This window comes from Falco biarmicus, chromosome Z, assembly GCF_023638135.1.
Source record: "Falco biarmicus isolate bFalBia1 chromosome Z, bFalBia1.pri, whole genome shotgun sequence".
Classification (NCBI taxonomy): Eukaryota; Metazoa; Chordata; class Aves; order Falconiformes; family Falconidae; genus Falco; species Falco biarmicus.
The window spans coordinates 17,887,049-17,914,277 of record NC_079311.1 but is presented as its reverse complement, the minus strand read 5'-3'; the positions used below and the strand labels follow the sequence as shown (position 1 = coordinate 17,914,277).

The 27,229-nt window shown below is 38.6% G+C and overlaps 1 protein-coding gene across 5 annotated transcripts in view; it reads left to right on the top strand.

The window, feature by feature from the left end:
- Positions 1 to 27,229, top strand: part of BDP1 (B double prime 1, subunit of RNA polymerase III transcription initiation factor IIIB) — a 55,121-nt gene that overhangs the window by 20,293 nt on the left and 7,599 nt on the right. For all 5 annotated transcript variants that reach the window (XM_056324849.1, XM_056324851.1, XM_056324848.1 and 2 more), the window contains exons 15-37: positions 93 to 169; positions 763 to 922; positions 1,288 to 1,370; positions 2,506 to 2,737; positions 3,199 to 3,386; positions 4,107 to 4,323; positions 4,817 to 5,004; positions 5,573 to 5,774; positions 7,095 to 7,207; positions 7,917 to 8,133; positions 8,630 to 8,748; positions 11,332 to 11,548; positions 12,597 to 12,814; positions 13,779 to 14,175; positions 17,301 to 17,417; positions 17,699 to 17,735; positions 19,507 to 19,590; positions 20,234 to 20,465; positions 21,264 to 21,421; positions 22,084 to 22,225; positions 22,810 to 22,996; positions 24,889 to 24,949; positions 26,515 to 26,704. In XM_056324849.1, coding sequence (XP_056180824.1) covers positions 93 to 169; positions 763 to 922; positions 1,288 to 1,370; positions 2,506 to 2,737; positions 3,199 to 3,386; positions 4,107 to 4,323; positions 4,817 to 5,004; positions 5,573 to 5,774; positions 7,095 to 7,207; positions 7,917 to 8,133; positions 8,630 to 8,748; positions 11,332 to 11,548; positions 12,597 to 12,814; positions 13,779 to 14,175; positions 17,301 to 17,417; positions 17,699 to 17,735; positions 19,507 to 19,590; positions 20,234 to 20,465; positions 21,264 to 21,421; positions 22,084 to 22,225; positions 22,810 to 22,996; positions 24,889 to 24,949; positions 26,515 to 26,704 — 3,836 coding nt within the window. The remainder of the gene's footprint in view (positions 1 to 92; positions 170 to 762; positions 923 to 1,287; positions 1,371 to 2,505; positions 2,738 to 3,198; positions 3,387 to 4,106; positions 4,324 to 4,816; positions 5,005 to 5,572; positions 5,775 to 7,094; positions 7,208 to 7,916; positions 8,134 to 8,629; positions 8,749 to 11,331; positions 11,549 to 12,596; positions 12,815 to 13,778; positions 14,176 to 17,300; positions 17,418 to 17,698; positions 17,736 to 19,506; positions 19,591 to 20,233; positions 20,466 to 21,263; positions 21,422 to 22,083; positions 22,226 to 22,809; positions 22,997 to 24,888; positions 24,950 to 26,514; positions 26,705 to 27,229) is intronic.

Sequence of the window (27,229 nt, the reverse complement as noted above, 5' to 3'; positions counted from 1 at the left end):
GTACTGTGGGCTAGCTACAGTCCAATATTCTGAGAATGGTTTCTGAGGTATCCACACTTGTCCAAGACAAATATGCCTTGCCTTAATTCCAGTACTCTGAGGAGGACAGTAGAAGAAACAGAAATGAAGCCACAGAAGCAGAGAACATGGATTTGGATACTAAATCTGAGTAAGCATTGAGATCGCTTTTCCAGTCTCCTAGAGTTAACTGACTATAATTGTTACTTTATTTTATGTAGTGCTCTTATAAAAAGACCACAATAATTGTGAAGTCTTAATATAAATCTTGAATTTTACTGTAGTATTTTCTTGGATGATATCAAGTGGTACTATGGTGTGTAAGGTATGTGCTTCTTTTCTGGGAGGCTGGCAAAAGCATTACTTCATGGTACAGTACCAGCTATGCTTGGAATTTGGGAGGGGGAAGAGGATGAAGTGCTGACTGTGGCTTTGCCTTCCTCAAGGTCTCAGTTGCCAGCTAATGGGTCTGCTTCTGACACTTGCAGAAACAGCTATGATATGCAGTCTAGTTAGGTTCCTCCCCTGTGTGATAAGTTAATATCTTTTTAATAGGTAGATAAATTGAGTTTCCACACTGTAAGACTAAACAGTTTGGTTCTCGTGTGAAGAAACTTACCTAAGTTTGTGCAAATCCTTTTGAAGCCAATCCATTTCCAGTAAAGAAAGCTGTGCAAGTCATTAACTATTACATAGGCTTGGGTATTATGGAGTAAATGTCACTGTTGTGGATCCTTTGTGCAGAGAACCTGAGAAAACTGTAACTGCAAAGGCAATAATTAGAGGATGTCGACAGAGATTTAAGCCTAATGTTACAAGAGCATCTGGAAGGAAAGAAGAGCCTCAAAAAGATGCAGGAAAGGATAAAATGTCCCATCCACAGCCTAAGGGGGAGACTGAAAAGGTATTTAATAAAGTAACTGGAGATGATCTGTTAGCTAAAAAGCTGCTGATGCCACAGCAATGTTACCTTTTTCTGCTTTTTCTTTTCCCCTAAGTATGACCAGGAATCAGGTACTTAACCTGCAGTGACAGTGTGATATTGCTTGGAGGCCACAGCTAAGCTGGGACCTTGTCACACAAACAGTAGATGCCAGTAGTCTTTCCTGTCCTGCAATTAATACAGCTTTAGTTGTTTGATCTAGATTTTACTGCACCTTTTTAGCTACGTGAAATGTACAATGTATAGACAATTGCCTGTTCTGTTAGGTAATGCTGTACTTCATATATCTAAGGGAGTTAATGTCTTCATGTTTTACTTCTATTCAGAATACTGACCAAAATAATAGTTCTGATGCTACCAGTGAAGAAGCTGCAGGAAAAGATGATAAAGTCCTGGAGACAGTGTCTCAGTAAGTATGTGAAAATTGAGAAGACGTGCTGCATTCCAGCCATTTGCCATCCCTCTTGCTTCTGGTACTATTACGTAGTGTGGCAATTATAGAAGTTTCTGAAGGAACAATTGCAATGAGACAGAAATTGAGGGAAGAATAGAATTTTATTTTTTTAATGCATGAAACAAATAGATGAAACATTTTTATTTTTAAAGCAGTGCTTTTAAATGATATTTCAGTCATGATAAATGCAAAAAACCCTGAAAAGTTAATCCTTTGCAAACTAAAACAAGCTTTCTCTGCAAGCTTTCTCTGCTAGCTTTGATACTGAAATGCATCAGTTTCAGTGGTTAAAGTGTAATTAAGTGTTAGGTGTCTGGTATTAGGAGAAAAAATTCCAATGTGTGGAAAATTTGATGCACATGTTAATCAAGAACTGTTTCTTTTTCTCTTCAATGGAGAAATGGCAGCTGTAGTGTAAAAGGAGGAATATATTTTACAGGAGATACTGTAAAAACAAACAAGTGAACAAAACTAAAAAAACACCTACAAAACAAAAAAAAGCACAACAGCAGCAACAAAAAACCCCACAAACTTCTGTTTTTAGAGGGGGATAGTTGAAGAGGATGGAGGAGGGTAAACTGGGTTTCATAACCTGCTAGGAAAATACTTCAGCAGTTGTTAAACAGCATGTTAATGAAAGAAACTTGGTGCTCAGGGAGAAAGGCATAGAAGCATCTGACAGTTTTAATAATGTGCATCTGATACTTTTACGTGAGTAAGATTATGAAGTTATTTATGTGTTTTCTGAATGTTGGTGATTTTTAACCCTACATTAAATGAGGTCCATCTGCCTGTAGACCAGATAGGAATACAAGAAAAGCCATTATGGGTCAGAAAAAGGTCTTTCTAGCGCGGTATCCTGTCTCCAGTGGAAAAAGATAAAGAACAGGGCAAACATAAGTTTAAACTTGTCAGGTACTTTTTCAGTCTCTAGCAGATACACTTCTGACTTTGTTGTTTCATGAAGTTAGTAATGCATAGCTCCATTTTAGATAAGTGTATGTTAAAAAAAAGAAAAATCACCACTTCTCCCAGACTCCTCCAACTTCCACATGTGCTATGTACTTAAGCATCTTATGTATTTTTCTAGGTCTAATGAAACAGCTGTTTTACAAAAAGACAGCAAACAGAGTGTGCTGAAACCAACACCTCTAGAGAGAGGCAGAGTGCAGAGACCAAAACCAAATCTAGGAAGAACTGCTGCAAGGCAAAAAGACGTGACAGATGAAAAAGATCCTGAAAAGCAGAAAACTGAAGGTGGAGAAGTAGAAGAACATGCGATACACCATAGGGATGAAAAGAACGACCCAGACCTCAAGAATGTAAGTTTCTCGAGCAGTTTTGTAGGTACACTGTCTTGCTGGCTTCTAAGTAGAAACCTTAAGTAACAAAGATCTAGGTACATACCACATAATTTGTAAGTGTAGCCTTTGCATGCTTTGTTTATTGTTTCAGAACAAACTGAATTGTCATAAAATTTCCTCATGCTTGGGTTCTGGTTTCCATGTTGTGGTATTTGTGATACCAGATCTGAAAAGAGAAGTGTAGAGAAAATGGTCTCTTGGAAGAGGACCACTTCAGGGAGAAAGTATATATAAAAATGGCAAATTTTTACTTTTTACTGTCTACTGGTATTAGTTGGATACACAGGAAGCAAGAGAGATCTTTTTGAGTGTTTTTGTAAGAGATGCTAGAATAAACTTTTTCTTTTCCTCCTGCTCTTCTAAAAGAGAGGTCAGGCAAATCTTTCATCTTAATAGAGTGAAATTTTTATTCCTCTTAGGATGTGACAATTCATGAAGACATTCAGCTGTGCAATGTCATGTTAGAAGGGGATGTTTCTACAGATTCTGAGATGAACTCAACACCTACAAGGCAGTGTTCCGAAGAAAAGTCCTCAGAAGCAGAAAGTTATGAAAGTGAAAAGGAATTGTCAGATGTCTTGAAACAGATGTCAGATTTCAGCACAGGGTATGGTTATTTTTTAAATAGAGAGACGGGAGGGTTCAAAATCATCAATATCTCTAGGTATTCTACACTTCTGCATTCAAATAAACATTAAAATCTGTAATGAGATGTTTATTCAAGACAATACTATACTTAAACAGACAAAACCCGAAGAGCTTGAAAGCACTAAATTAATATGCTGTTGGATGTTAATTTTAATTTTTAGACTGTGAACGCCGTTTTCAAATAAATACATTTTTCTAATGCTCACTTCCTGTGATTATCTTCTCCATGTTGGTCCTAACAGTGCATCCCTGTGTGCTTATGTAAATCCTTGATTACAGGGTTTGGTTTCCTATTAAAAGTGTCCTTTAAAAAAAAACAACCAGAAAACTGCTGTAAATCTACAGGGTAGTTTTAAAAATTACTAGACAAAGGCGTTTGTAAAATGTTTGTGTTCCTCTCAAAGTGTAACTGGAAGTTGCAGTTGCTCAGAAATGGCATCTTTTTTTAATTTATCTCTTTTACACCTGTTTATAAGATACACAGGTTTTTGGTGATGTTGGATGTGGATCTTTATTGGGTCTTTTTTCACACTGTCAGTAACTTTGTTATTGTTCTAAGAAAGCTAAGGATTTATACTTGGCTGCTGTATTGAAGAGAGCTACATACAATTATGTCATGCACGACTTGGAGAACCACTGTTGTCCCGTGCCTTTGATTGTTCTTTGTTTTGTTTTTTAGGGAGTCTGGTCCTCGGAAGGAAGAGGAGAAAACCGTTGCATCATCAGCTCCGCTGCTGAGGAGTCGAGTCCACAGACCAAAGCCAAATTTAAGAATGACACCTACTAGAAAGGAAGTGCTGGATGTAAATAATAAGAGTGTATCACAGAAAGATACCAACAAAGAAGAAAGTCTGACACAGTGTGACAGTGAATGTAGCATCCTTCCTGATACAGATGTAAGGCTTTTTTTTTTTTTTCCTTTAGTTATATTTGAGCTTTTCGATTTGTAAAATGAAATACTGATGATTTAAAAAAATACAAAGTTAATCTTTTTTGAAACAGTTTTTTCCAAAGCTAAAATCTTCTACATGAAAACTTTTTTCTGCTTGGTTGTGTGTGAGGAGAAAAACATCGCATCCATTCTGTATCTCTTGTTTTGTGTCCAGATGTCTTTCTGACCTGAAGTGGCGTTGTAGAGTTGACAGTGAAGAAAGCAAAGTATTAATAGAAGATGCCAAAGAAGAAATATAGTTGTAAAGTTATTTTGTTTAAAAGATACAACTGTGAGCTTTCCTGAAAATACTAGCAGATTATTAGTGAGCAGTTACAGAGGAGTTTTTGCAGGAAACACTTCACAGGGTGAATAGTACTGAAATTCACAGACATCATAATGTCTCCATTTGGTTTAGTATCATGACTTTTGCTGGTTCTTGCGTTTATATTTTTCAGAAAGCAGGAAAATATGAAGTAATGCAACCATTGGAATCCTTAGGAAAGGAGAAGTCACTTGGCACTCAGGAAGTTTCTGAGAGGCCAAGCTGTAAGTCACCAAAGACATTTTCAAGATCAGAGGATGGTGAACTCAAGTTTTGTCTCCCTGAAATTGTCCAAGATGACACCTCAACTACTAATGCAGAGTAAGAGCTTAGCTACTTTGTTTTCTTGACTGCAACAATGAAAGTATTTTAAAAACAAATTATTGTGCTCATGGATTGCTAACTGGCAAAGAAAATCTGATAAAAATACTGAATGAAATCTCAGTTCTTATAGTTTGATACTAGTGATACTAAAATTCCAGTTACTTCTATGCTAAGCGCTAGATTAATAAGCCTTCATTTTACAACTTTTTTGTCATCTGAAACACTAGATTAATTTAATGTAAGCAGAGGAATACTAGTTTGCCTATCGGAGAAACCATGTGAAAATTGATTTGGCATTATACTAATAAGCAGGACAGTAAGTTAATGCTTCCAGCAAGTTAGTTAATTGTGTTGTGGATGTAGTTATGAGACCAGTGCTTTGAAATTTTTGCTGAAAGTTTTGTGTTTGGGATTTAAATTTAGCAGAACTTTACATTTACATGGTTTCTTTTTAAAAACTCAGCTGTTTTTTTATATATAAATATAATTAACCTGTGTTTGCTAATGGCATGCTTTTGTATTAAGTTTCAGATTTTTTTTTTTCTGTCTGACTTTGCATTTATAGCAAAAATACCACTGAAGATGAAAGTAAGCAAACACCTCTTCAACCTGTCCAGCTAGTGAGGAGTAGATTTCAGAAGTACAAGCCAAGCTTCGTAAGAGCTGTTGGAAAGAAGGAGTTACAAATAGCAGAAAATGAGAGGGAGAAAAATCCTGAAGCAGAGCAGTTGGTATTGCAAAAAGATGAGTCCACCAATTCTGTCATAGTAAGTCTTATCAAGAATAAGCACTTCACCTTCAAAAGTATGGTTCCAAGTTGCGTGTTCTATTTTATGAAATTAAATTAGAACATTTAGTTGCATTCTCTGAAGCTGAGATGCCATACTAGATGAAAAAAAATTCCCTGAACCCTGATACGTTGAGGTATTGCAGATACGAAATCAATGAAGTCTATAACTTGTACTGTTAATGACTTCTGGAAAATCAGGATCTGATTTTGATTGGATTGCGTGATAGAAAAAAGGATTATGCACATTTAAGGTGAACTCTAGAATAAAAATGTGGTTTATATTGCAATACATAACAATTAGCTTTTTCGCTTATTTTATCTTTCCTGTTTGGATGTATCAAGTCTGTGTTGAGAAATCTGGTACAAAGTATCAAGAGAAGGCAGAGGAGATAGCTATTTTTCTGTTAAAAAAATAAGGTCTTATTAATCTGGTAAGTTTTGACTGGCTTCAACACTACATTGCCTGACACTCCTCTACTTTACACAGGTAAATTGAATCATTCACCCACACTGTGTATCCCCACAAATACTTTACTAGGCACTGTGAAAGGTATTGAAATCCTTGAAAGCCATTATAGTATGATGAACCTTGTAACCATTTTGTGGGGTGCTCATGATTCACGTCATGGATGTAGGCATGTCTGCATAGACTTGCCTTAGATCCCAAACATAGCTAAGCTTCGTAAGAGTGACTCATTTTTTGGAGTGGTTATAGCTGGTTTTGTTCTTGAACCTGTGTAGAGCTAGCTGGGGTTACTTGTGTGCTGTGTTCCCTGAGAGGAGCAGGAGTGCACTGCGTCTGTAGTCTCCCTCAGTGCCACAGTGTCAGCTCACCCCAGCTGAGGTATTAGCTTGCGTTTCAGCTTTGGCTGTTCTAGACCCGTGGCACGCAGACCGTGCACGTGCATCTGCTCTGTGCTGTGCAAATCTGTAGAACCACAGCAGGCCTGATGCTCCTGTGTACTAATAAAGCTGTCACAGACCTGAAGTGATCAGGGGGTGTGTTTGCGTAGCTTCTTTGTGGAACCAGTGTGGCAAATACAGAAGTAAAACTAATAAGGCCTGGGTATGAGGTTATCTTTATAATGGCCTGGAGGTGCCTGTGGTATGCTTTACAACGTCCAGTTTTCAAAGGTTTTTCCATTTGAGAAAGTATTTTGTTTCGATTCTTTTCTTGATTGAGATTGGGAAAGATAGCACAGGGAGCTGTAGTTTAATTCTTTTTTTTTATAAATCACACATCTGTTTTTAAAACTTGCTTGATTCTCTTCATGCTTTTTTTTATTGCAAATTAAAGGATGAAAATGAAGCTAGATTGTGTCAAGCAAATGTACTGAGCAAAGAGGAGCAGGAACAAGAAGTGCCTCAGGTGCCTTGTATCTCTGAAGACACACTGTGCAAACAAAACAGGTGAGGTTAGTTTAACAAAATCACATTTGAAAAGCTTTCATCTGGTGCATAATGAGATACCTTCGCAAGTGTCAATTCTTTTGTTCCTTGTTACTTGTCTTTCCTCAGTGTTTAATTTTCAGTGCCTACAGGCAGTTTCTTCCCATGTTTTCAGAGCACATTTTAAGTTGAGGTGAACTGCTTGTCATTGTTTATCTGGTACATAATTGATCTGTATGAACTCATAGCTCTTTTTGACCAAGGTTTTCTTTTATTGTGTTTGTATTTGCATATACAGTGATCATACCTGTAACACATAAATTTTGAAAATTGTCAGAGATCTGTCTTTCATTGATCCCACTGTGCTGTTATATTTTATTGCTACTTTTCTTAAGATAAGATCTTAAGTACATATTAGACTGCAGATACTTTGATGCTGGTATGGTTAGCAATACAAATTTTTTTATTGATGTTAAAAATACCTTGGCAATGAAATCTGTTAATCCTTCTCTCATGTTAAACCATAACTGCCCTGAATGAGAAACATATATTTGAGAAAAGACCATTTTGTTTACAATCAAGAAAATTATATCAGTCTCTAACCCTCTTGTGTAAGTGTTGATTCAGAACTTAATGAACGTAGAATTGCTTTTTTTCCCCTCCCAACGAAAGCGCAGTAACATAATTTTTTTGTTTGTGTTTTGTTTTTTGTTTGCTTTAAATTCACTAGCGCTGAAAAATCCATTTCCCAAGAAGGCAAACTGGGTGCTCTGAAACCAGGACAATTCATAAGGCATGGATGTCAGAGAACTAGACCAAACCTAGAAAGAGCATATAGTGAAAAATCTCTAGTGGCACAACATCTTGGTGCTTCAGTTGAAGAAGAAGCTAATAAAGGAGAGAATCTGCTTGTGGCTGAGGAATCTGAGGAGCCTCTTTCCTCAAAAGTAAGAATTCTGTTCAGATATTTCTGACTATACTTTCTGGTGCTTGGTCTACCACTGTTCTTAAGTCATCTAAACAAGCTTGTTTAAAATGCATAAAATAATTTTGGACTAGTAAGAATTACATTATTGTTTAATATGAGGTCTTCTAAAATTCTGTTTAATGACACATTGATAATATATAGACTTCTGTTAGCAAATCTAAAGACTTCACTTAAACTTTGAAATTTTAGTCATGCTCATGATACATTAATCGTTACCTGTATGCCATATTTCTGTTTCTGGGTTTCTTCTGAACGCCTTGGTGGTTGTTCGTGGAAGACTATATTGGTTACAGTATCTGTTTTTATTAGATAAATACCTTCTCTAAAGGAGCAAAGAACAGTGATGGGTGCCATAAACTACTTTGCAGTTTTTAAGTGATGTTTTGTCTCAGCTTTATTTAACAGGTGATGTATTTTGTGCTAATATTGTTGGGGGTTTTTTTCTCAAATCCTAGGAAGATACGGAAGTATTGTTTGTGGGGAATTTGGCCAAGAATGACAATATAGACATAAATCTAGAACAAGATCATCTATCTACAGATGCTGTAGGAGACATTCAGGATACCACAGAAAGGTAAAGCTAGCTGTTTACAAAGGAAAAAAAGCTCTTTAAAAACTTTGTGTATTTGTCCAGTTGTTTTCATACAGCACTTGCTTTTTGAAGTGTGGGCTCTGAGCCGTACTGGTTGTTATATGCTACATGTTGTGAAGGTCGCTAGGTGGCATGCTGAAGTAATGTAAGAGCAGAATTTTTCTCAAGGCTGTTTTCCATTATAGAAGATACTTTCCAGGTGAGAGCAGAAGAAAGTAGTTAGAGTTTAGCTGTCTGAATTTCTCAGTAATACATTATTAGGGTACCATGCACTACAAATGTGGACCATTGAAAGGAAGACTGAGCATTGTCATTTGCACTCACTTGTAATTGGGACATGGTAGGTACAGTAACATAAAATGAACTTGCTTTCTAAGAAGTATTCTGTGTCTTCACTTTTTCTTTTGAGCAGGAGAAATTCATGCAATGATGTGCAGTGTCCTGGTTCTTTGGTGGAGTGGATGCTGTTTATGTATGTCAGTGTGAGACAGAGATAGCGCCATTTACAATGTAATGGTTCTGGGTTATGTTGTAAGCTGACAAACAGCCTCAAATCAATTTACTTTTGCTCTTTTCTAAAATTAGCTTCTGGTTCCCATCTGTCTCTGCACCTGTGCTTAAAATGTCTTCCAAAACTTTCACTGAAATCCCAGAGTCTCTGTGCTAACAAGACAGGGGCATTCCCTTACAGTCATTTTAGTTTCTGTGATGGTGGAATTTCACAGAATGGCTGAGTGTTGGAAGGCCCCTGTGGAGGTCATCTGGTCCATCCCCCAGCTCAAGCAAGGGCCATCTACAGCTGGTTGCCCAATACCATGTCCAGGCAGCTTCTGAATATTGCCAAGGATGGAGACTCCACAGTCTCTCTGGGCAACCTGTCCCAGTGTTTGCTCACCCTCACAGTGAAATAGTACTCCCTGATGTTCAGAAGCAGTCTCCTCTGTTTCATTTATGTCTGTTGCCTCTTGCTGTGTCACTGGGCACCACTAGAAAGAGCCTGACTCTGTCTACCTTTACATCTTCCCTTTAGGTGTTTATATACATTGGTGAGATTTCTTCATCCCTCCCCACCAGGCTTTCTGTTTCTCCGTGCTGAACTGTCCCAACTCTTTTCAGCCTTTCGTCATAGGAGAGATGCTTCAGTCTCTTTACTTTTGATAGTCCTTTTCTGGACTCTATCCAGTATGTCTGTGTCTCTTTTGTGACCAGTTCTTGGTGCTCCAGTACAGTACTCCAGGTGTGGCTTCACTGTCACTGAATAGAGGGGAAGTATCATGTCCCTCAACCTCTGGCTTCTCCTAATTAGGAGGCTTCTCCTAATGCAGCCCAGGATACCATTAGCTTTCTTTGATGAAGGCCACATTGCTGGCTCATGTTCATCTTTGTGTCCACCAGGATGTCCAGGTCCTTTTTGGCAAGCTGCTTTCCATCTGGGTGGCCCTCAACATGTACTGGTGCCTGAGGTTGTTCCTCCCCAAGTGCAGGACTTTGTACTTCCCTTTGTTGAACTTCATGAGGTTCCTGTCAGCCCATTTCTCTAGCCTGTCCAGGTCTCTCTGGTTGGCAGCGTGACCCTCTGGTGTCCCAGTGACCCACCCTCCTCCCAGTTCTGTCTCATCTGTGAATTTGCTGAGAGCGTACCTTGCCTCATCATCCAGATCATTATCATTAATGTTGAACAGGATTGGACACTCTATTGGCCCCATAGGGTACACTCCTAGTTACTGGCTTCCAGCTAGATTGTGCCACTGATCGCAGACCTCTGAGTGTGGCCATTCAGTCAGTTTACAGTGCATCTCCTTGTCTGCTCATCTAGCCTACACTTCATCAGCTCCCCTATGAGGCTGTTAGGGGAGACAGTCTTGGAAGCCTTCCTGAAGTAGAGGTAGACACTATCTACTGCTTTCCCTTCATCTGTTGAGCCAGTTGTTTCATTGTAAAAGGTAATCAAATTGGTTGTGACTTCTGCATGAGAATCCATGCTGACTGTTCCAAGCCACCTTCTTGTTTTCCGTGTGTCTGGAAGTGGTTTCCAGGATTAGTTGTTCCATCACCTTTCCAGGGACTGAGGTGAGGCTGAGTGGCCTGTAGTTCCCTGGATCCTTCTTCTTGCCCTTTCCCACACATCAGTTTCAAAGCCCAAGATTTCAGTCTTACTGATCCTGAACGTGCTTGAACAGATCTAAGAATTTCATCCTGTTTAAAAGCGGTATCAAGTTAAGCACTAGAACTAATGATTATAATGTTCCTGTGGTTGCTTAATTTTGGGGACCTGTGGTGGTATTGCTGAAACTTTCTGCTATACCTGACTTAATGTTGTTTTCATTCCAAAAGACTTGTCCAAAAGTAATCAGAAATGTCTGCTACTGCAGAAAAGCAAAATTATCTCCTTTATGCATTGTTTTTTCTTCCTTTATGTTTTTTTAAACTTCATGAACTAAAAAGATAAAAATGCAGAACACTTAAGTTCATTTCTAGCTGGAAGTTACTAAATAGTTGATATAAGTCAAGGCTAAGTATATTTTGTAGTTCCTGAGAAGTAAAAGTTGAAAACTATTTTCCTAGGTCCAATGTTAAATTAAGTTCTGGAGAAGAAAGTAAACAGAGTGACACAAAACATTTTTATGAAGCGGGAAAACCCCACTGGAACACAAGGCCAAACCTAGAGAGAGTTACTAGAAAAAGAGATTATCCTGAAGAAGGTGAAAACAGAGAAGAGGGCAATGCTGGCAACAGAAATGCAGAAGTGTGTTTGGTGTCAGAAAAAACAGGTTTATCCTTGGTAAGTACTGATCATGCGTTTTGAGCCACTTTATGCCTCAGTTCTTGAATTGAAGTTCTCTGAACCATAGGTGGCAGCATAGAAACCCACTATATGGCTGAGAAAGGTTAATGTGGTTCTTTCTTTTTTTTTTTAATTCACTATTGCAAATGATGCTGAATAAATGGACTTGGAGTTTAAAAACTGGAATATTTAATATACACTGGTGTCTTACATTTAACAGTTTATATAGTCAGAAGTCTGCATTATCATGAACACGTACTAACACTTGTTACCAGTTAATTTAATGTCTATTATTCATTAAAAAATGAAAATTAAGGCAGCTCTCTAACATGAGATACTATGTAAAATCCATGTCAGTATACTTATAAGTCGAAAGGTATGTGAACAAAGTTCAGGCCTTTTTCTGCTTAAACTTGCTCAACAGACCTAACCTAGCCCAGACTACTTCCTTCTCTGTCTAAAGTTGTGACACCTCAACCAAGTTAGTCTGATGCTCCTTATTCTCTAGGTGGATCACTAAAATCTTTCAATTAACGTATTATTTTAGCCAGGTATCCATAGTTGACAGAACTGTGCTTGCTGATGTTTTTTATGTTCTGTAATACATTTCTCTGTGTATCTGTTTTTAATAATACTTAAACGCTGTTCTGTAAACTAGGGTAGTTTTTTTCTTCCTAGTTTGTTCCCAGGGCATAAAAAATAATTTTCCCATCCCTTAAATTGTTCTTTAAATGAATAATTTTTTGAAACTACCTATTAATCTTTCCAGCTTCTGAAGAGTTGCTGTGCTTGATAAATTGAGCATGGCCTTAGTCTATTAACTAGCAGCAGCACCAGGAACTCAGGCATCATAGATAATACCATCTAATGATGCTTCTGCTGTCGAGCCTGAAATTAAAAAGGAGAAGAATGTTCTAAGCTATCAGAGATGACAGCTGAGCATGTTTTCAAGAACCTCAAACTTAGTCCTTTGAATCTTTTTGTTGCCAAAACCAGTTAAAAATGTTTGGGACTTAATATGGTAGTAATTGTCTTCTCTGTTCAGCAAAGCTCTAGTAACATGGTGGAAGCTGCATCCTTCTCAGAGGCTACAAGAAAACACAATTTTACAGACTCTGGTGAAGAAACATCTTGTAAAAGAATCAGGCAGGATAGTAGACTCCAGTCTTCAGAAAGATCAGCAGAGGGTGAGACTCAAATAGAACAAGAAGATGATTTTCAGCTTTCTACCTCTCAGAAAAAAGATTCAGACAATCTCACAAGGTAAAACAACTAATTTTGGCCTGTAAGCTCAACTGGTAGGCTTTGGTTTCTGTTTTAAAAACTTAATCATTAGCCATAGTTCTGCAATGCGTTATGTGACTGCATGCAGGATGTTAGTCCTTGTGTCTGCTATCTGAAAATATCTTACCGTGCCCTGCAGTCTCATAAAATGAACACAGCCAGCACTCCCACCAGCCCATCCCAGGGTTCACCTTTGGTTTCAACAGAAATTCCTGATTTTAAAGGGAGGACCTTGAAGTACCGATGGCGGGGGGCACAGGGGTTGTGGAATTAACCTAAACAGAAACTTTGGGCTGGAAGTGTCCTCTGCTGCTGTTTGTTTCCCTCTCTGCCAGTTTATCAAGGAGAATGTTTTTTGGGGGAAGCTTAGAATAACTTTCGGTACCCAGAGTGGTCGTGCACATCATTTTGAGGAGGGAAGAGTAAGCCACTGATTATTGAAGTGATTGCTGTCTGAGAAACCGGGGCAGATAATTAGTTATCATCTAACAGTTCTAGTTTCTAGACAGTAGTCTGATCAACTAAACTATCATAGTTTGGGGCTTCCGGTATAGCTGTAGCAAAAGAGAACTGGAAATGTTTCCATGATGCAAAAAGCATGTGATTTCCACATCCCTCCAAATTAAAGTTAATTCAGCCTAACCATTAGAATTAATTAATTCTAATCAAAGAATTCTGTATTTTGTAAATTTGATTGTGCAGTTTTCCAACACTCTGAAACTGCTCAATACACATTTACCATCAGTACTTTGTGCATACATGAAGAAATTAGGATTTCTGATTAAATGGCATGTGGATGCATTTTTGTCACTATACATTAGGAAGTAAATAGGTTGTATTGTTGGTCACAATGATCAGGTTTTATTAATTGATTTTTTTATTTTATTTTTGGAACACCTTGGACTTAATTGTTTTTTAATCATGCTTTTGTTCTGTTTTTTAGAAGGCAGTCCAAAAGGTCATCAAAATGGGTAGAGCTGCCAAAGCATGTCTCAGAGCTAAGAACTGCTGCTGCTTCTGCCTCTGAATGTGAGGCTGATTGCAGTGAGAAGGGGAATCAAAGGCAAGAAGTTAAACTGAGTGCTCCTAGAGGCAAAAGTTTGACAATTACACATAGAAAGAAATCTGGCAAGGAGCACAGAAGTTCAAAGACAACCTTGGTGACCCTCTGGGCTTCTCAAGAAGAAGAGGAGGAGGAGGAGGAGGCAGATGACTTTGAGCCTGAAAATGAAGATGAATGCTTTCCACCAGAGGAAGTAAACAAAGCTCCAGTATTTGTTCCTATAAGTCTTCGATCTCCAGAACCTGTTCCTGTTCAGATAGAGGAAACCATGGAGGAGGTATCATGTAGCTGGGTTCTGCATACGTACCTTTGTTTTGTTTGTTTATACAGCTTTTACCATAATTGCATCTCCAAGTACTTGAATTTTGTCACAATTTAGTCTGATCCATTAAGAATGGTGTTGAGAGTAGCAGGGATGTTACTTGGCACATATATTTGGTTTTGAATAGAACAGTACCTCAGTTGAAGGTCCAGTTATGTTTACAAACTGTATATAGGTCTGCAGGGTGCTCACCAGTTTGTTTATTGGGAGTGGATGTAGGCATAGATTACCACGCTTACTACATGTTTTAAGGCCCAGTGTGGAACAAATGGAGCATTTCAGTTTTACATTTGAGTGTTAGGAAATGAGAGAATAAGGGAGATGTTTATGTGTGTGGAGTACCCCTCGCTAAGAAGCTTCAGCTGTGTGGTGGGCTGACCTGAGCAGCAGCCAGGCATACGTGCAGCCGCTTGCTCACTTTCCTGTCCTGTGAGACAAGGAGGAAATAGAAGGAGGGTAAGACTCATGGTTTAATGCAAAGACAGTTTAACAGGTGAAGCAAAAGCTGCCTGTGAAAGCAAAGCAAAATAAGGAATCATATTATAGGGAATATCCGTTTGTTCAGTTTGAGTCAACTGTGCCAGCTGTGTGCTCTCTTGTCCTCTTGCCCAGCCCAGCCTACTTGCTGGGGCAAAGAGTAGGAAAACACAAGCTTTGGCATTGTTGTTGCTGAACGCTGCTTGTACAAAAACACTGGTTTGATATCAACAGTGTTGTAGTCATAAATCCAAAACACAGCAGCATGTAGGCTACTATGAAGAAAATTATCTTCATCCTAGCCACACCCAGTACAATCTTCACCCTTTATTTCATACCATTTGTAACATGCTCATGTCCTACACTATACAGTACATCCTTATTAACCACAACTTCTCCTCCTGTCCTTTGATATATACATGGATATTATTCCCTTGGTCTGTGAGCCACCCCCTTAAAATGTCTGTCAAATGTCCTTTGAGCGATTTAGTCCATGGCTTGGGCTCTGTATATTACGTGGTTGCTCAGGAGAGGCAGCATGTTGTGTTGAGTTTTTGGGCACCAAAGCCAGCTCAAGTTGATCACTGCTGCACTTGCCTGGTTTCTTGTGAGGCTTGTCTTCCCTCAATTCGTGTTGTACTTACTAGAGCATACAACTCAGATAACGGGTTTAAAAAAATTTAAATGTATATCCATTAAAATCTCCAGCCCTTGTCCTTTTGATTCAGGCTGTAGAGTTTGATATGGCAACACACTCCACTCCTTTTCAGTGTTCCAGGGTGGGTCCTCCATGGGCTGCAGTCCAATTGGGGATGTTCCTACTTTGCTAAGTCTATGGGCCTCAGTCCCTGCTGCTGTCCATGAGAGACCATCCATACTTTTGTCAGGGGTTTTTTTGTGTTATTTTTTTTCTCCTGCAAAAGCTATGCATTTTGACTCTTCCATAGACCTCTTGCAGAGTTGGAAACTTTAAGCCTAGGGTACAGGCCTATGTTTTAATTGTATTCTTAGACTAGTATAAAACTTGAGACTATAAGACTATAACAAGACCTGGTATCATATCTATTAAGACCAGTCACTAGAGAGGAAATGGCACACTTTTCTGTCATCAGGGAACTGTTGAGCTTTGGTATCAGTGGACTCTGTTCAAGGCCTTGAAAGGCGTTGTGCTTAAAGGTTTAGACATTTTTCTGGTCCCCCCCCCCCCCCATGTTGTTCAGTGTGACAACTTTGGGGGTTTTTGTCCCTTCTAGCCTGTTTGATCTCAGTGCTGTGTCTTCACAGCTCTTTTTTCTTACACCTTCCCCGCGCCCCCCCCCCCCCCCCCCCCCCCGTTCCAAATCTGTTTATCTGACCTGTTCCATTCATACCTCAGATCTTTGTCTCATGCCTCAGATCTTTGTCACTACCTCTTTCCATTCACTCCAGTTCTTTCTTGATACTACTAGTCATCTTCCTCTTTTCTCCCATTGAAATTCTGCTTTTTTGTCTACTGAATTAATCACACTGTCTCTCTTCTATGGGTGAAACAGCAATAGAATTGAAAGCTCAGTCAAAACACTAGATGGAGGCTCTAGACCAGGGGTCCTCAAACTGTTTAACCAGGGGCCGGCGCGGATGCAGTGGCAGGCAGCCATCTGCGGCTGCTTGGTTTCCCCCCCCAACCCCTGGGGGGGGGGTGGGGTGGGGGGGGGTGGGGGTGCAGGGGGGTCTGTAAATACCAGGGGCCGGATTGAGGAACCTGGGGGGCCGTATCCAGCCTGCGGGCCATAGTTTGAGGACCCCTGCTCTAGAACAATAATGGACAGCTAAGTTGCTTCACAGAAAGTTTTGCTGAATCCCTTAATTTCAAAGATGTGGAATATGTTATGTGTGGGGACGATCCTCATGTTTCCTGCTTTAACGCACAGGAGCCATGAGTACTACTAAGGGATATGGTTAGATACCTGAGGACTCAGCTGTTACCAAATTTAAATAGATCAGTTGGAAAGTATCTGTAAAAGTGCAAGCCTTTGAAAGCTACCCAGATTGAGCAGTGCTTTTCCTAAGAACCTCATCAGTAATATTGTAACCTTTCTGCCAAATTTCAAGTCCTTGTTTCTGAAAATGTCAAGTGTCTGAAGTTCTAAATGAAAAGACGGTGTTAAAGAAGAAAAAAAAATTACAGGTAAAATGGTGGATGGGTAGGTGTCTTTGTGTGGGAGTGTGTATTCCCTCCTCTTACTTTGGTAAAAGGCTGAACTGTTTTTCCTTCCTGCAGACTTAAAAAGCAGAAAAAGTGTGAAAATTTAACAAAACCCAGTTGAGGTAAATAGCCACCATGAAAGATCTCAGCCACATAACTTAGTCTGGTAGAGTAGTAACCAACTAGAAACAAGGTCTTAGGTTGTCTCATGCTTCTATTTAGTTAGAAGCAGCACTACTATTTCTGCCTCCAGTTCATACAACTGCTGCCGCCTTAAAGCAGAAAGTATGTAATATAAGACTTGATTTTGGGTAAGTGTTCAAGATCTGATAAGTATGTGTGACTTACAAAAATTTGCATTTGACAGATTTTCTTTTGGGGCTGATGAACTTACATACTTTTTAAATTATTTTTACAGCTGGAAATATCTGTGAATATACCAGATGTGCAGGTGGCTACTGATGTTGAAAGTCTCTCTCATGCATCTGTCCAGCCAATGGTACAGAGGGAGGAAAAAGTAAACACCTTAACATCAGTAAGAATTTTGTTTGTTTGTTTCATGGCACATACAAAGCTATGTCAACAGTGTCTGCCATTTCTGCTTCTAACAGTATAGCTTAATAGGCTCTTACTTGTCCCACACAGATATGAGGGACACAGCTATGGGAAAACTATGTGAGTAAATATTGCTAGCCTTTAAAATGCTCTTTCAAAGCCAGGGTAACCTTTGGGCAGAGCACTTGCCCACAAGCATTAAGTTAAAATTTTGGAGTCATTTTATATGGAACTTTGATATTGTTTTTCTTTTTATTTAAGGAAACAACCATACATGAAAATCCAGAGGTGGACAAAGGTAGATATGAAACAATCTTGTTCATATCTTTCCCGTTAACTTGCTACCAATATGTAGTTATTCTTGCTAGAAGTTTATATACCTTATAAAAAACACCTGCTCTTGCGATGCTGGATGCTTTTATGTTTGGAGAAAGTTAAACAATTTTTTTTCGTACTGTTCTCTATCAGTAGTCTTCTACTGCTCTCTGTCAAGTATTGCAAGGTTCTGTTTCCCAGGGTCAGAATGTGTCTTTTGTATAGCCTATCGCTTTCCCATGGTGGTTAGTTGTACCAGAAGAGGAAACTTTGCGTGCTTTCTTGATGTGTGACTGTGTGATACAGAGAGTGGGCAGATTCACAGCTTTGTCAGCAATGTGGTCTCCGACTTAGATATCCTCAACTGGTAAAAAAGCAGGTGTGACAGACTGTGATCCCAGTTTTACAGAAGCAAGTATTCCTTCCATGTGAGATGGTACAATTACAGGTCTACTAATTTTTAGAATAACTTTCATTTCTAAATTTAAATACATCTTCCTAGGATGTAGCCCACTGAAAATTGAGTGAGATACTGTCTCAGATGAAGGAGGGGAAGTCTGCTTTGTTCTTTCAGTTTATTTCAGTACAGTAGCTTTGGAGACTGGAAATGTTTTGTTGGATGTGACTAGTTAGTGATAGGCAAAGGGATGTATTCTGGATAAAGATTAGCAAGCAGGAGTCTAAACTTGGGATATGGATCAACACTATATAGGTTATGGATTTCTGTGATTAAACTGTTAGCTCTTTCTTTCCCATTTATGGTGGGCTGACCTTGACTAGCTGTGAGATGCCCACCCAGCTGCTCTCCCACTCCTCTTCCTCATCAGGATGAAGGGAGAAAACAAAATGGAAAAGCTCCTGGGTTGAGATAAAGATAAGGAGATCACGAATCAAAACAGGCTCAACTTGGGGAAAACTCTATTTAATCTGTTGCTAAACAAAATAGAGTAGGATGGTGAGAAACAAAGACAAAAATCCCTCCCCATCTTTGCAGGCTCAACTTCATGCCTTTGTTTCCCACGCCTCTGCCTCCACCCCACAAGTGGTGCAGGGGGGTGGGGAGTAGCAGTTGTGGTCACTCCCTAACGCTTCATCTCTTCTGCTTCTTCTTGCTCATGCTTTTCCCCTGTTCCACTGTGGGGCCCTTCCTATGGGGTACAATCCTTCAGGATAATTCTGTTCCACCATGAGTCCTCTACAGGGTGCAGTTGCTTTAGGGAGTATCTACCTGCTCCACCAAGGTGTCCTTCATAGGTTGCAGGGGAATCTCCGCTCCTGCACATGGAGCACCTCTTCCTCCTCCTTCCTTATGAACCTTGGTGTTTGCAGGGTTGTTTCTGACACTTTTTCCCCTCACCTTTCACTGCTCTGCAACATTCTTCCCTTTCTTAAATACATTTCCCAAAGGTGACACTTTCTTGGCTGACAGGCTCAGCTGTGTCCTGTGATGGGTCAGTTGGAGCTGGCTGTGTCCAAGGTAGCCCCTGCTGCTGCCAACACCTTGCCACCTTACCCAGTACACAATTAGAGGGAATAATGTTGCTGCTCAGTGTTTTTACATAGTTTTTGTAGTTTGTATTTAGTGGATGAAAGTTGCTGTCTTGTCAACAAGCATCTTGATCTATGAATGGCAACGATTTAAAAAATACATACTCCACTGTATTGATGATAGTGCCAAATGCTTTTTGGATATCAGTAAGTGGATTTCTTGTTAACGTGGTTTTGACTTTTAATGTTTGTTAACAACTTTGCAGGAGCTAATGATGGAAGCGCTGAAGCTGCCATGACTTTACTTGCAATGGGTGATCCAATGTTCCAGTTAAAAACAAGCACTGAAGGTATGATCTGATTTATGGGACAAAGCTTTGCTTGTACTTTCTGGGCCCACCTAAGAAGGGATGGAGCAGTGGCTGCAAAACTCTTCCATATGCTGCTGCGTAGTAGGAGGTCAAAAGACTTTTATGCTTTTAGTCCTGCTGATGGTAATGCATAGTCAAACTAGGCGGTGCAGGTTGGCTGGAAAAAGTAAGGCATCTTACTTGGTGCTGCCAACTGCATCACTGTGCTAGAAAGATGTTTCTGAGACCTGTTTTAGGATGGACATGTTTGAATTAACCTAGTCACATAAATTGGACAGAAGAAAGGAATTGGGCTTAAATAACCGTAACTCAGGCCTTTAATGTGAAGCATAGCTTTTTATCACCTAACTAGCTACAACCTGAAATTACCTGGGTTTAGTTTAGGTTTTAATGGACTTTTATTTAGAATTTATTATCTGCTTTCATTGGCTGAATGTTACATTCTTACTATCAAAAGTGTGATCCTAGGACTGCATTTACCTGGGTTTGAGTTTGCATCGTTGGAGAACACAGACTTTGTGAAATGAGGTTTGAAGCTGAACATGTGTAAAATAGCTTTATGTACATGCCAAACTGAGTCTTTTAAATTATGCTTTTCTATTCTGTTTATTGTTCTAACCAGAATGGACACACATCTTACCCACTCAAGATGAGTTGGACATGGCCAGTAGCCTTATAACCCATGCCTACTCCAAACAAAATACAACTGCTAGTCAGTATTTACTGTCTTCAGACTCTTCTACCAAGGAATTGGTCCCATCTGAGAATGGAAGCAGCATTAATCTAGAGGATCAAAGCACTGGCACAAGAATAGATGTTGAAGAATATTTTGAGAAAAATGCTACAGATAACAGGTTAAATAACTACTTCATTTTCTTTAGGGAGAGAGATCCTCGTACACTGCTTAGTTTTGCTAGGTTATTTCCGGTATTTTTATTGAATTGCAAGCAGTCTTGCTTTACCAAACGTTTCTCAGTTTATGTAATTTTGTATGTAATCTGGAAAACCCCTCTTATCTTTCTTTTATGACTTTTGTGAAGTGTTGGTGTATAATATTGGGGATGTAGAACTTGTTCTTCACTCCTGAAGTTGTTTACCCTGGTGAGGGAGAAAGTGATATTCAGACTTAGTTGGTATGGATCACTGTTAATTACCAAGCTGATTTTCCCAAAGTACTTTACAGCTAATTAAGCCAAGGCAAATTGCTTAAGTGTCACTGCTAATGTGGGATGCAGATCAAAGATTCAGAACAAAGGAACTGGTTGATCTATCATTATGGTTTTTAACTCTCGGAAAAAATTATAGTCAAAGATACCTTAATTTAAGTCCAGTGGTTCTTTTATTATATTATTAACCAGAACTTGTTACCATGTGATGAGTGTTAAATTTCTGATCTTCTTGTACATCTTCAATATTTCAATTACTCATTTTTTTCTGTAGATAAGGAATATCCTAGTTTGCAGTATCCCTGGCTGTTCCAGTTCCCAGATGTTTTTTATTTTTGCTCTGCCAAATAGTGTTCTGTCTCTTCTATCAGCTGCAGCCTGTATTTCAGCTTTTTGTCATCTCATCTACTCCATCTCTCTTGCCTCTTCTGCACCAACTGTCAAAAATCAAGAATATTGGTGGCATTTTTCCTTTTTTACTTGCAGTGATAGCTCTTTGCCTATGGTGAATAGTATGAGACTGACAAAAGACGGACACCTGAAGCTTGAGCCAGCCTTTGGAGTATTGAGGTCAGATGAAAATGTAATTCAGAAGCCATTTAATACAAATGTACTTGTGGAACAACTAGAGCAAGTTCAAAGTGGTAAGCCTGTTTCTTATCCTAGGGTTCTGAAAATGGTTTCTTCTGATGGATTTACATTTCATCAAGAAATGAAACTAAGCTGAAAGCCTTCACTTTCTGTTCATATTCACTAATTATGCATCATCACTGTAATGTAGGGCATCCATTTATGATACAAATAAGCATACCTTTCAGTATAAAATTAAATGTAATCTGAGTAGCATGTTCTCAGTGCAGGTCTTAAATTCCCTGGAAAGCCATAAAATTACTGGACTGCCAATTACAAAAATACAGTATAATATAGTGTACTTTTTTTTTCTATTATTATTGTCTTTCCCTTTTATTAAAACCAGAATGGGAGGTATACAGAATTGTTTTAGCATTCTTTAAAACAGTTATAAAAAAATATGGTCTTCAAACTCTTAGTTACCTTCAAGTCATTGGCAAAATGCACAACATACCAAAGGCAAGATGAGATATGTGTATATTTCCTACTTATGTAAGGCATAAATATGCATGTCTATATGTAAAGCAATATTGTTAGTAATTTTGTAGTGTGTTTATATATACACATCTACATATATATGCATTTTAATATAAAAAATTTCTATGTAAAAATAATATACATATGTATATGCATACACACAAAATGCTATTGTGATTTTTATTCTTACATATCTTAGAGTATACAACCCTGAGAGGTACCGCAGAAATGCAGAAGGTGGAACTAGAACAGGTCAGACCAGCTGCAGGTGATTCTTCAGTTCTTCATGATTTTGCTGCTAGAAGTATGGAACTTACCGTGCAAGTAGATGAAACTGAGAGGTAGGAAGAATCATCAGTTAATATTGACTTCATTCCTAAAGTCTCTTAAAATATGCAGCTGAAGTGCATGTGTAGTACATGTCTGTGATGGAAACAGTGTGCTTACAGGTAGTGTGTGTTTATGCACAGAAGTGTACAGTTTAGACTTTTTATTTTTAAGGTTTTTCTCCTTGCATGTTGTCCTACAGCTTTTGGAGGTAAAACATCAACTTATGTTTGCTGGTTCAGAATTTAGTAGTCCCTATGCTGCTTAATTGTCTCCCATGAAATTGTATGTGAAACAAAATGTTAAGGAGTTGAACAACTTGGAAATGTTAATGAGCTTGCAAGGCTTCCTGCTTGGTCATGCTTTTAGTAGTAAAGTCTCAATTAGTGGTGTTAGGGAGGCTTTTTCCTGAAATATTTTATGTAGACTTGTTCTAAAATTATGCATTCTATTTACTAGAATGATGCAGTTTTTAAACAGGTGCCCTGTTTCTCTGCAGCTATGTAACTGTCATATTAAAAAAATAATCTTACAAAATGTAGCCCATGCACAGGGTACCTTCAATTGGTTTCAAATTAACTAGATATATACCTTACAGAACAGAAAAAAGGATGAGAAATGCTTGTGGAAATTCAGGAGATTTAAGACCTGTAACTGCGTCACCAAAACCTGAAAAATCTCACCTTCATCTAGAGGACCATCCAGGTCAGAGTTCTGTGGATGGACTTCCTGAGCAAAATCTTTGTTCTTCTGAGCACGATAGAGCCACAATTGACTTTACTCAGGTAAAGAACTTAATTTAGTTATAGTCTAGAGTGCCCAGTTTTTGAAATTTTGTAAAGGAAGAGGTTTTTAATGCAAATGTACTCACCCATTTTAAAGACCTCGTACTTCAACCGGTGAGTGAAACTTTCTTTTTTGCAAAGATATAACCAAACTTGGTATTTCAGACAATCTTATCATTGCAAGCCTCAGTTTATAGCATTTCAGCAATGTATTGGCAAATTTTTGAGACATTTTTTAAAGTTGTAATTGAAGAAGTAACCGAGGACTCATCATCTTGGTTTTGGCTGGGATAGAGTTGATTTTCTTTTCAGTAGCCGGTGTAATACTGTGTAATGCTTTAATATGAGAACAATGTTGGTAACACACTGATGTTTCAGTTGCTAAGTAATGTTTCTACTAAGTGAAGGACTTTCAGTCTCTTAGGCCTGGCCAGCAGGAAGGCTGGAGGGGCAGAAGAAATTGGGAGGGGACACAGCCAGGACAGGTGACCCAAACTAGCCAAAGGGATATTCCGTACCATAGAACATCATGCTGAATGTACAAATTAGGGGTGGTTCGTTGGGGCTGGCCAGTCACTGCTGGGGGACTGGTGGGGCATCAGTCAGCAGGTGGTGAACAATTTTATTGTGCACCACTTGTTTAGATTTTTTTCCTTTTGTATTTTATTCCTCTCTTCCTTTTCTTTTCATTACATTTTTTTCGTTGCTAGTTTATTTTATTTCAGTTATTACATTGTTCTTATCTCAACTCATGAATTTTAATACGCACACCACACCATCCCCTGATTCTTCTTCCCATCCCACTGCAGGGGGGAGTGAGCAAGCAGCTGTGTGGTACTTAGTTCCTTGCTGGGGTTAAACCACGACACTTGTGTATTTATTCAGTCTGACCTCTTACTGTGTTATATTTATTTAGATTAAAGTTGTTAAAATGTCACTGCTGGACACAGCATTTTCACTGCTGCCTTCATTTGCTTTGTTTAAAACAAATTACATCCTTGGCTATGCTCTTTCCCTTTTATTTCAAAACCCAGTTAAGTGTCTTACATGTATATTATTATGGACAAACAGTATGTCTTTCACATCTGTTTCTTTGCTGTGTTTTGTGTATCCCTGTTCTAGTATAAACAAGAAGTATTTTTTTAATACTTTAAATTTTAATAAAATAATTTAAAAAATTAATAAGATAATAATTAAACAAACTTTTTAATACTTTAAAAGTATTATTTCTTCATGAAAGAAAGGTTCATTCTCACTTCCCTTAGGTTTTCTAGTGTTGCCTGAGATCAGTGTATGCGCAGTTACGGTGGGCGGCTGAGAGGTAGTAGCTCATTTCCCCAGTGCAACCTGTTGATGTGTCAAGGCTGATCTCATGTTAGAATAAGGTACAAGACTGATTTGGCTTGTACAGGACTGACAGAGAGTATGAGAAGAGGCAGCTTGCAGTAAGAGTATTCCTGTTTTTAGCAAAGGTACATGCCACAAAAGGGAAGGGGTAGATGAGTTGCAGAGCTTAATGTTTTTCTTTGGCACTCGGTGGTTTTGTAATGGTTGGGGGAATTTGTTCTCTTAGTGCCACTGAGCAATTTATGGTGTGAGTCATCTCTGACAGAGTTGTGCTGTGGGAAGTATAAATTTATTTTGACAAACCATCAGTACAGACAATGAACTGTATATAAATTTTACATTGCTCAAGTGTTTCTTGTCTTTGTCAGGTTAATGTCCTTCAGCCTAGAACAGCTAGAAGTAAAAGCTGACAAATGCAATTATGATGATGTCATTAGATACTTTTTTTGGCCCTTCAGCATTTGACATGGTTTGTTTCTTACCTGTTTTCTAGAGTTATTTCTCAGATTTATTAACTAATTTTATTTCAAATGTGTTATTTCTAGAGTGAAGCTTGTGCTCAGGATGCTCAACAACCATGCGTGAGCAGCACAGAAGAGACTTCAGGTATAATGTGCTAATTATTTTAAGTTAGCAAAAGCCCACACTCACTTGTGTAGTTTGTGGTTATGCAAAGACAAACTTAAAAAGTTTTTTAAATGTTTTCATTGACATGATTGATCAATCTATTTCGTTAACAAACATAATGACCTACAACAAAGTACATTCCCTTCCCTAGCCTCTTAGCATTACATTTAAGTAACACAAACTAGATGAGAACTTCCTGAATGACACTTCCTTAAGTTTAAATATCAGTGGAAGGGAAACTTCTTGCTCTCTTCTCCATCCTGCGAGCTTCTGCTGCTTACCTTGTGCTATGCTTAGTAGCGGTTAGAGCCCTTTGTGAGCCTCTGACTCACTTATCCATCAAAAGTTGAACATGACAGAGGGAGAGAACAGGTGTAGTTTTCCACAGGCTTAGTAAGCTATAGTGGCTCTTGAAGTTGTCAAGCGAATGCCAGTGTGAAGAGCTGTGTGAGTGGGAAGGCTGGACTGTGCAAGTGTGGAGCAGGGGAGAAAAGAAGAAGGGAAGACGAGGGGAGATGACAATTAGGCTTTTCTCTGTAGCTGTAGTGAGTCAGCAGATTAATGCCTAACTGATTAGACATGTTGAAAGGTATGAAGGTGATGGCAGCTTTTCCTTAAAACAAATTGAAATGGAACTGGTTTGGAACCAATACTTGGCCAAAGCGTAGGGAAAATCACTGTGTCAGAAGCCCAGAATACTTAGTTTACATGGAAATTGCAGTCCGAAGTTGTAACTCCTGAGCATGTGCAAAAGATAGATCTCTAAGAAGTATTGGTCCTGTTGTTATGCTCTGTTATTGCAAGGATCTTGGGGTGAAGCATCTTAAATCATCTTTGATTAGATAAAGAATCGAAGTGAGTTGAGATTGGAATAACAGCAGCTTTACATCATCAAGAACAAGAGCTGTCCTAAGTAATGGAGCAGCACTGTTGTTTTCCATCTTCTGAAAACTTTACAAATATTCTCTCCTTAAATTCATTCTAATGGATAGCAGTTGGAGTTATCTGTTAATGTCTATCTGTTGACTAAATTATTTATATTTTTCATTTATTAAATTCAAGACTATGCTTCTTAGGTCCTGTTTGACAAGTCTGCAGTGAAGGGAAAAATCCTTGGGTTCCCTGTCAAAACAGCAGATTCCTGCCATTTAAAGAAGTAACTCTTAATACCTGACAGTTGCAATTAAAGACAGAGGGCCATTTGATTACCACTTACACAAGTTTAATTAAACTGCAGATTGTTCTTTAATGCTAGAACACCCATTTAAAAAACTTCATTCCAGCTAGGCATTTTTAATATTCTTCACTCTGACGGTAATCAGGACTCCACTGCAATGAGTAGGCTCCAGGGGGTGACGATGCATATCTCTTCTAAGAAGAAAGGAAGCATATTGTCTCAAGACTCTCCCCAGTGCCTTTTTCCATGGAGAAATGATTGCTAAAATTTAATTACTTAAGGTAGGAAGGGCGTGAAGAGAACAATGTACTTTCAAACTTGAATAATAGACTTCTGTTATTTCTTTATTTCCTTGAAAAAATTACAGTAGTGAACAATGATCATAGATGTCCAGAGGAGGAACAGACATTCATTTTAACATTGGTGGAAATCCCAGCTGACTCAAAAGAGTTTGATGCATCTGCTTTGCTGGAACAAACTTCAGAACCCTTACTACCAGCCCCAATACTTATCAGCCCAATAAACGCAAGTGAAACAAGTGTGACTGAAGTGGACAGGTAAATGCTTTTATTTTTGAGCAAAATGAAACACTTTTTGTGAACCTTGATAGTTTCCTGAATGTGAATTACAGAATCTCTCAAAAGAAGAAAGGCAAGAGGGAATAATTTGGCAAACTGGTCAGAGAATTAAGAAAGTGAAAAGGGTTTTAATCAGATTTGATGAAGATTTCATTGGTGGTTTAAAGTTAGTGTTTCAGCTAGCTGGGATTTTTTTGTCAGCCTTAACTCTGATTTTTCTGTAGAGCAAGTCTTCCTCTTTAATAGAAGTCGTTTGTCCAGCCTGGGTATTCAGCCGTAGATACTTAAAATGAAAAGTAACTGAAATGAAAAGTTGAAGCATGTTTGCTTTTTTACAGTACTGCAACAGTTGTGTGAAGTAGCTGTTAATTCATTTTTAGTATAGATGGTCTTCTGGAGAACATGATAAACTGGACATAAATTCAGATACCATTCTCTTGAGTTAATGCATGTTCAAAAGTCAGAAATGCTGAGAAAGCAAACAAATCGATTACTCCATAGAAT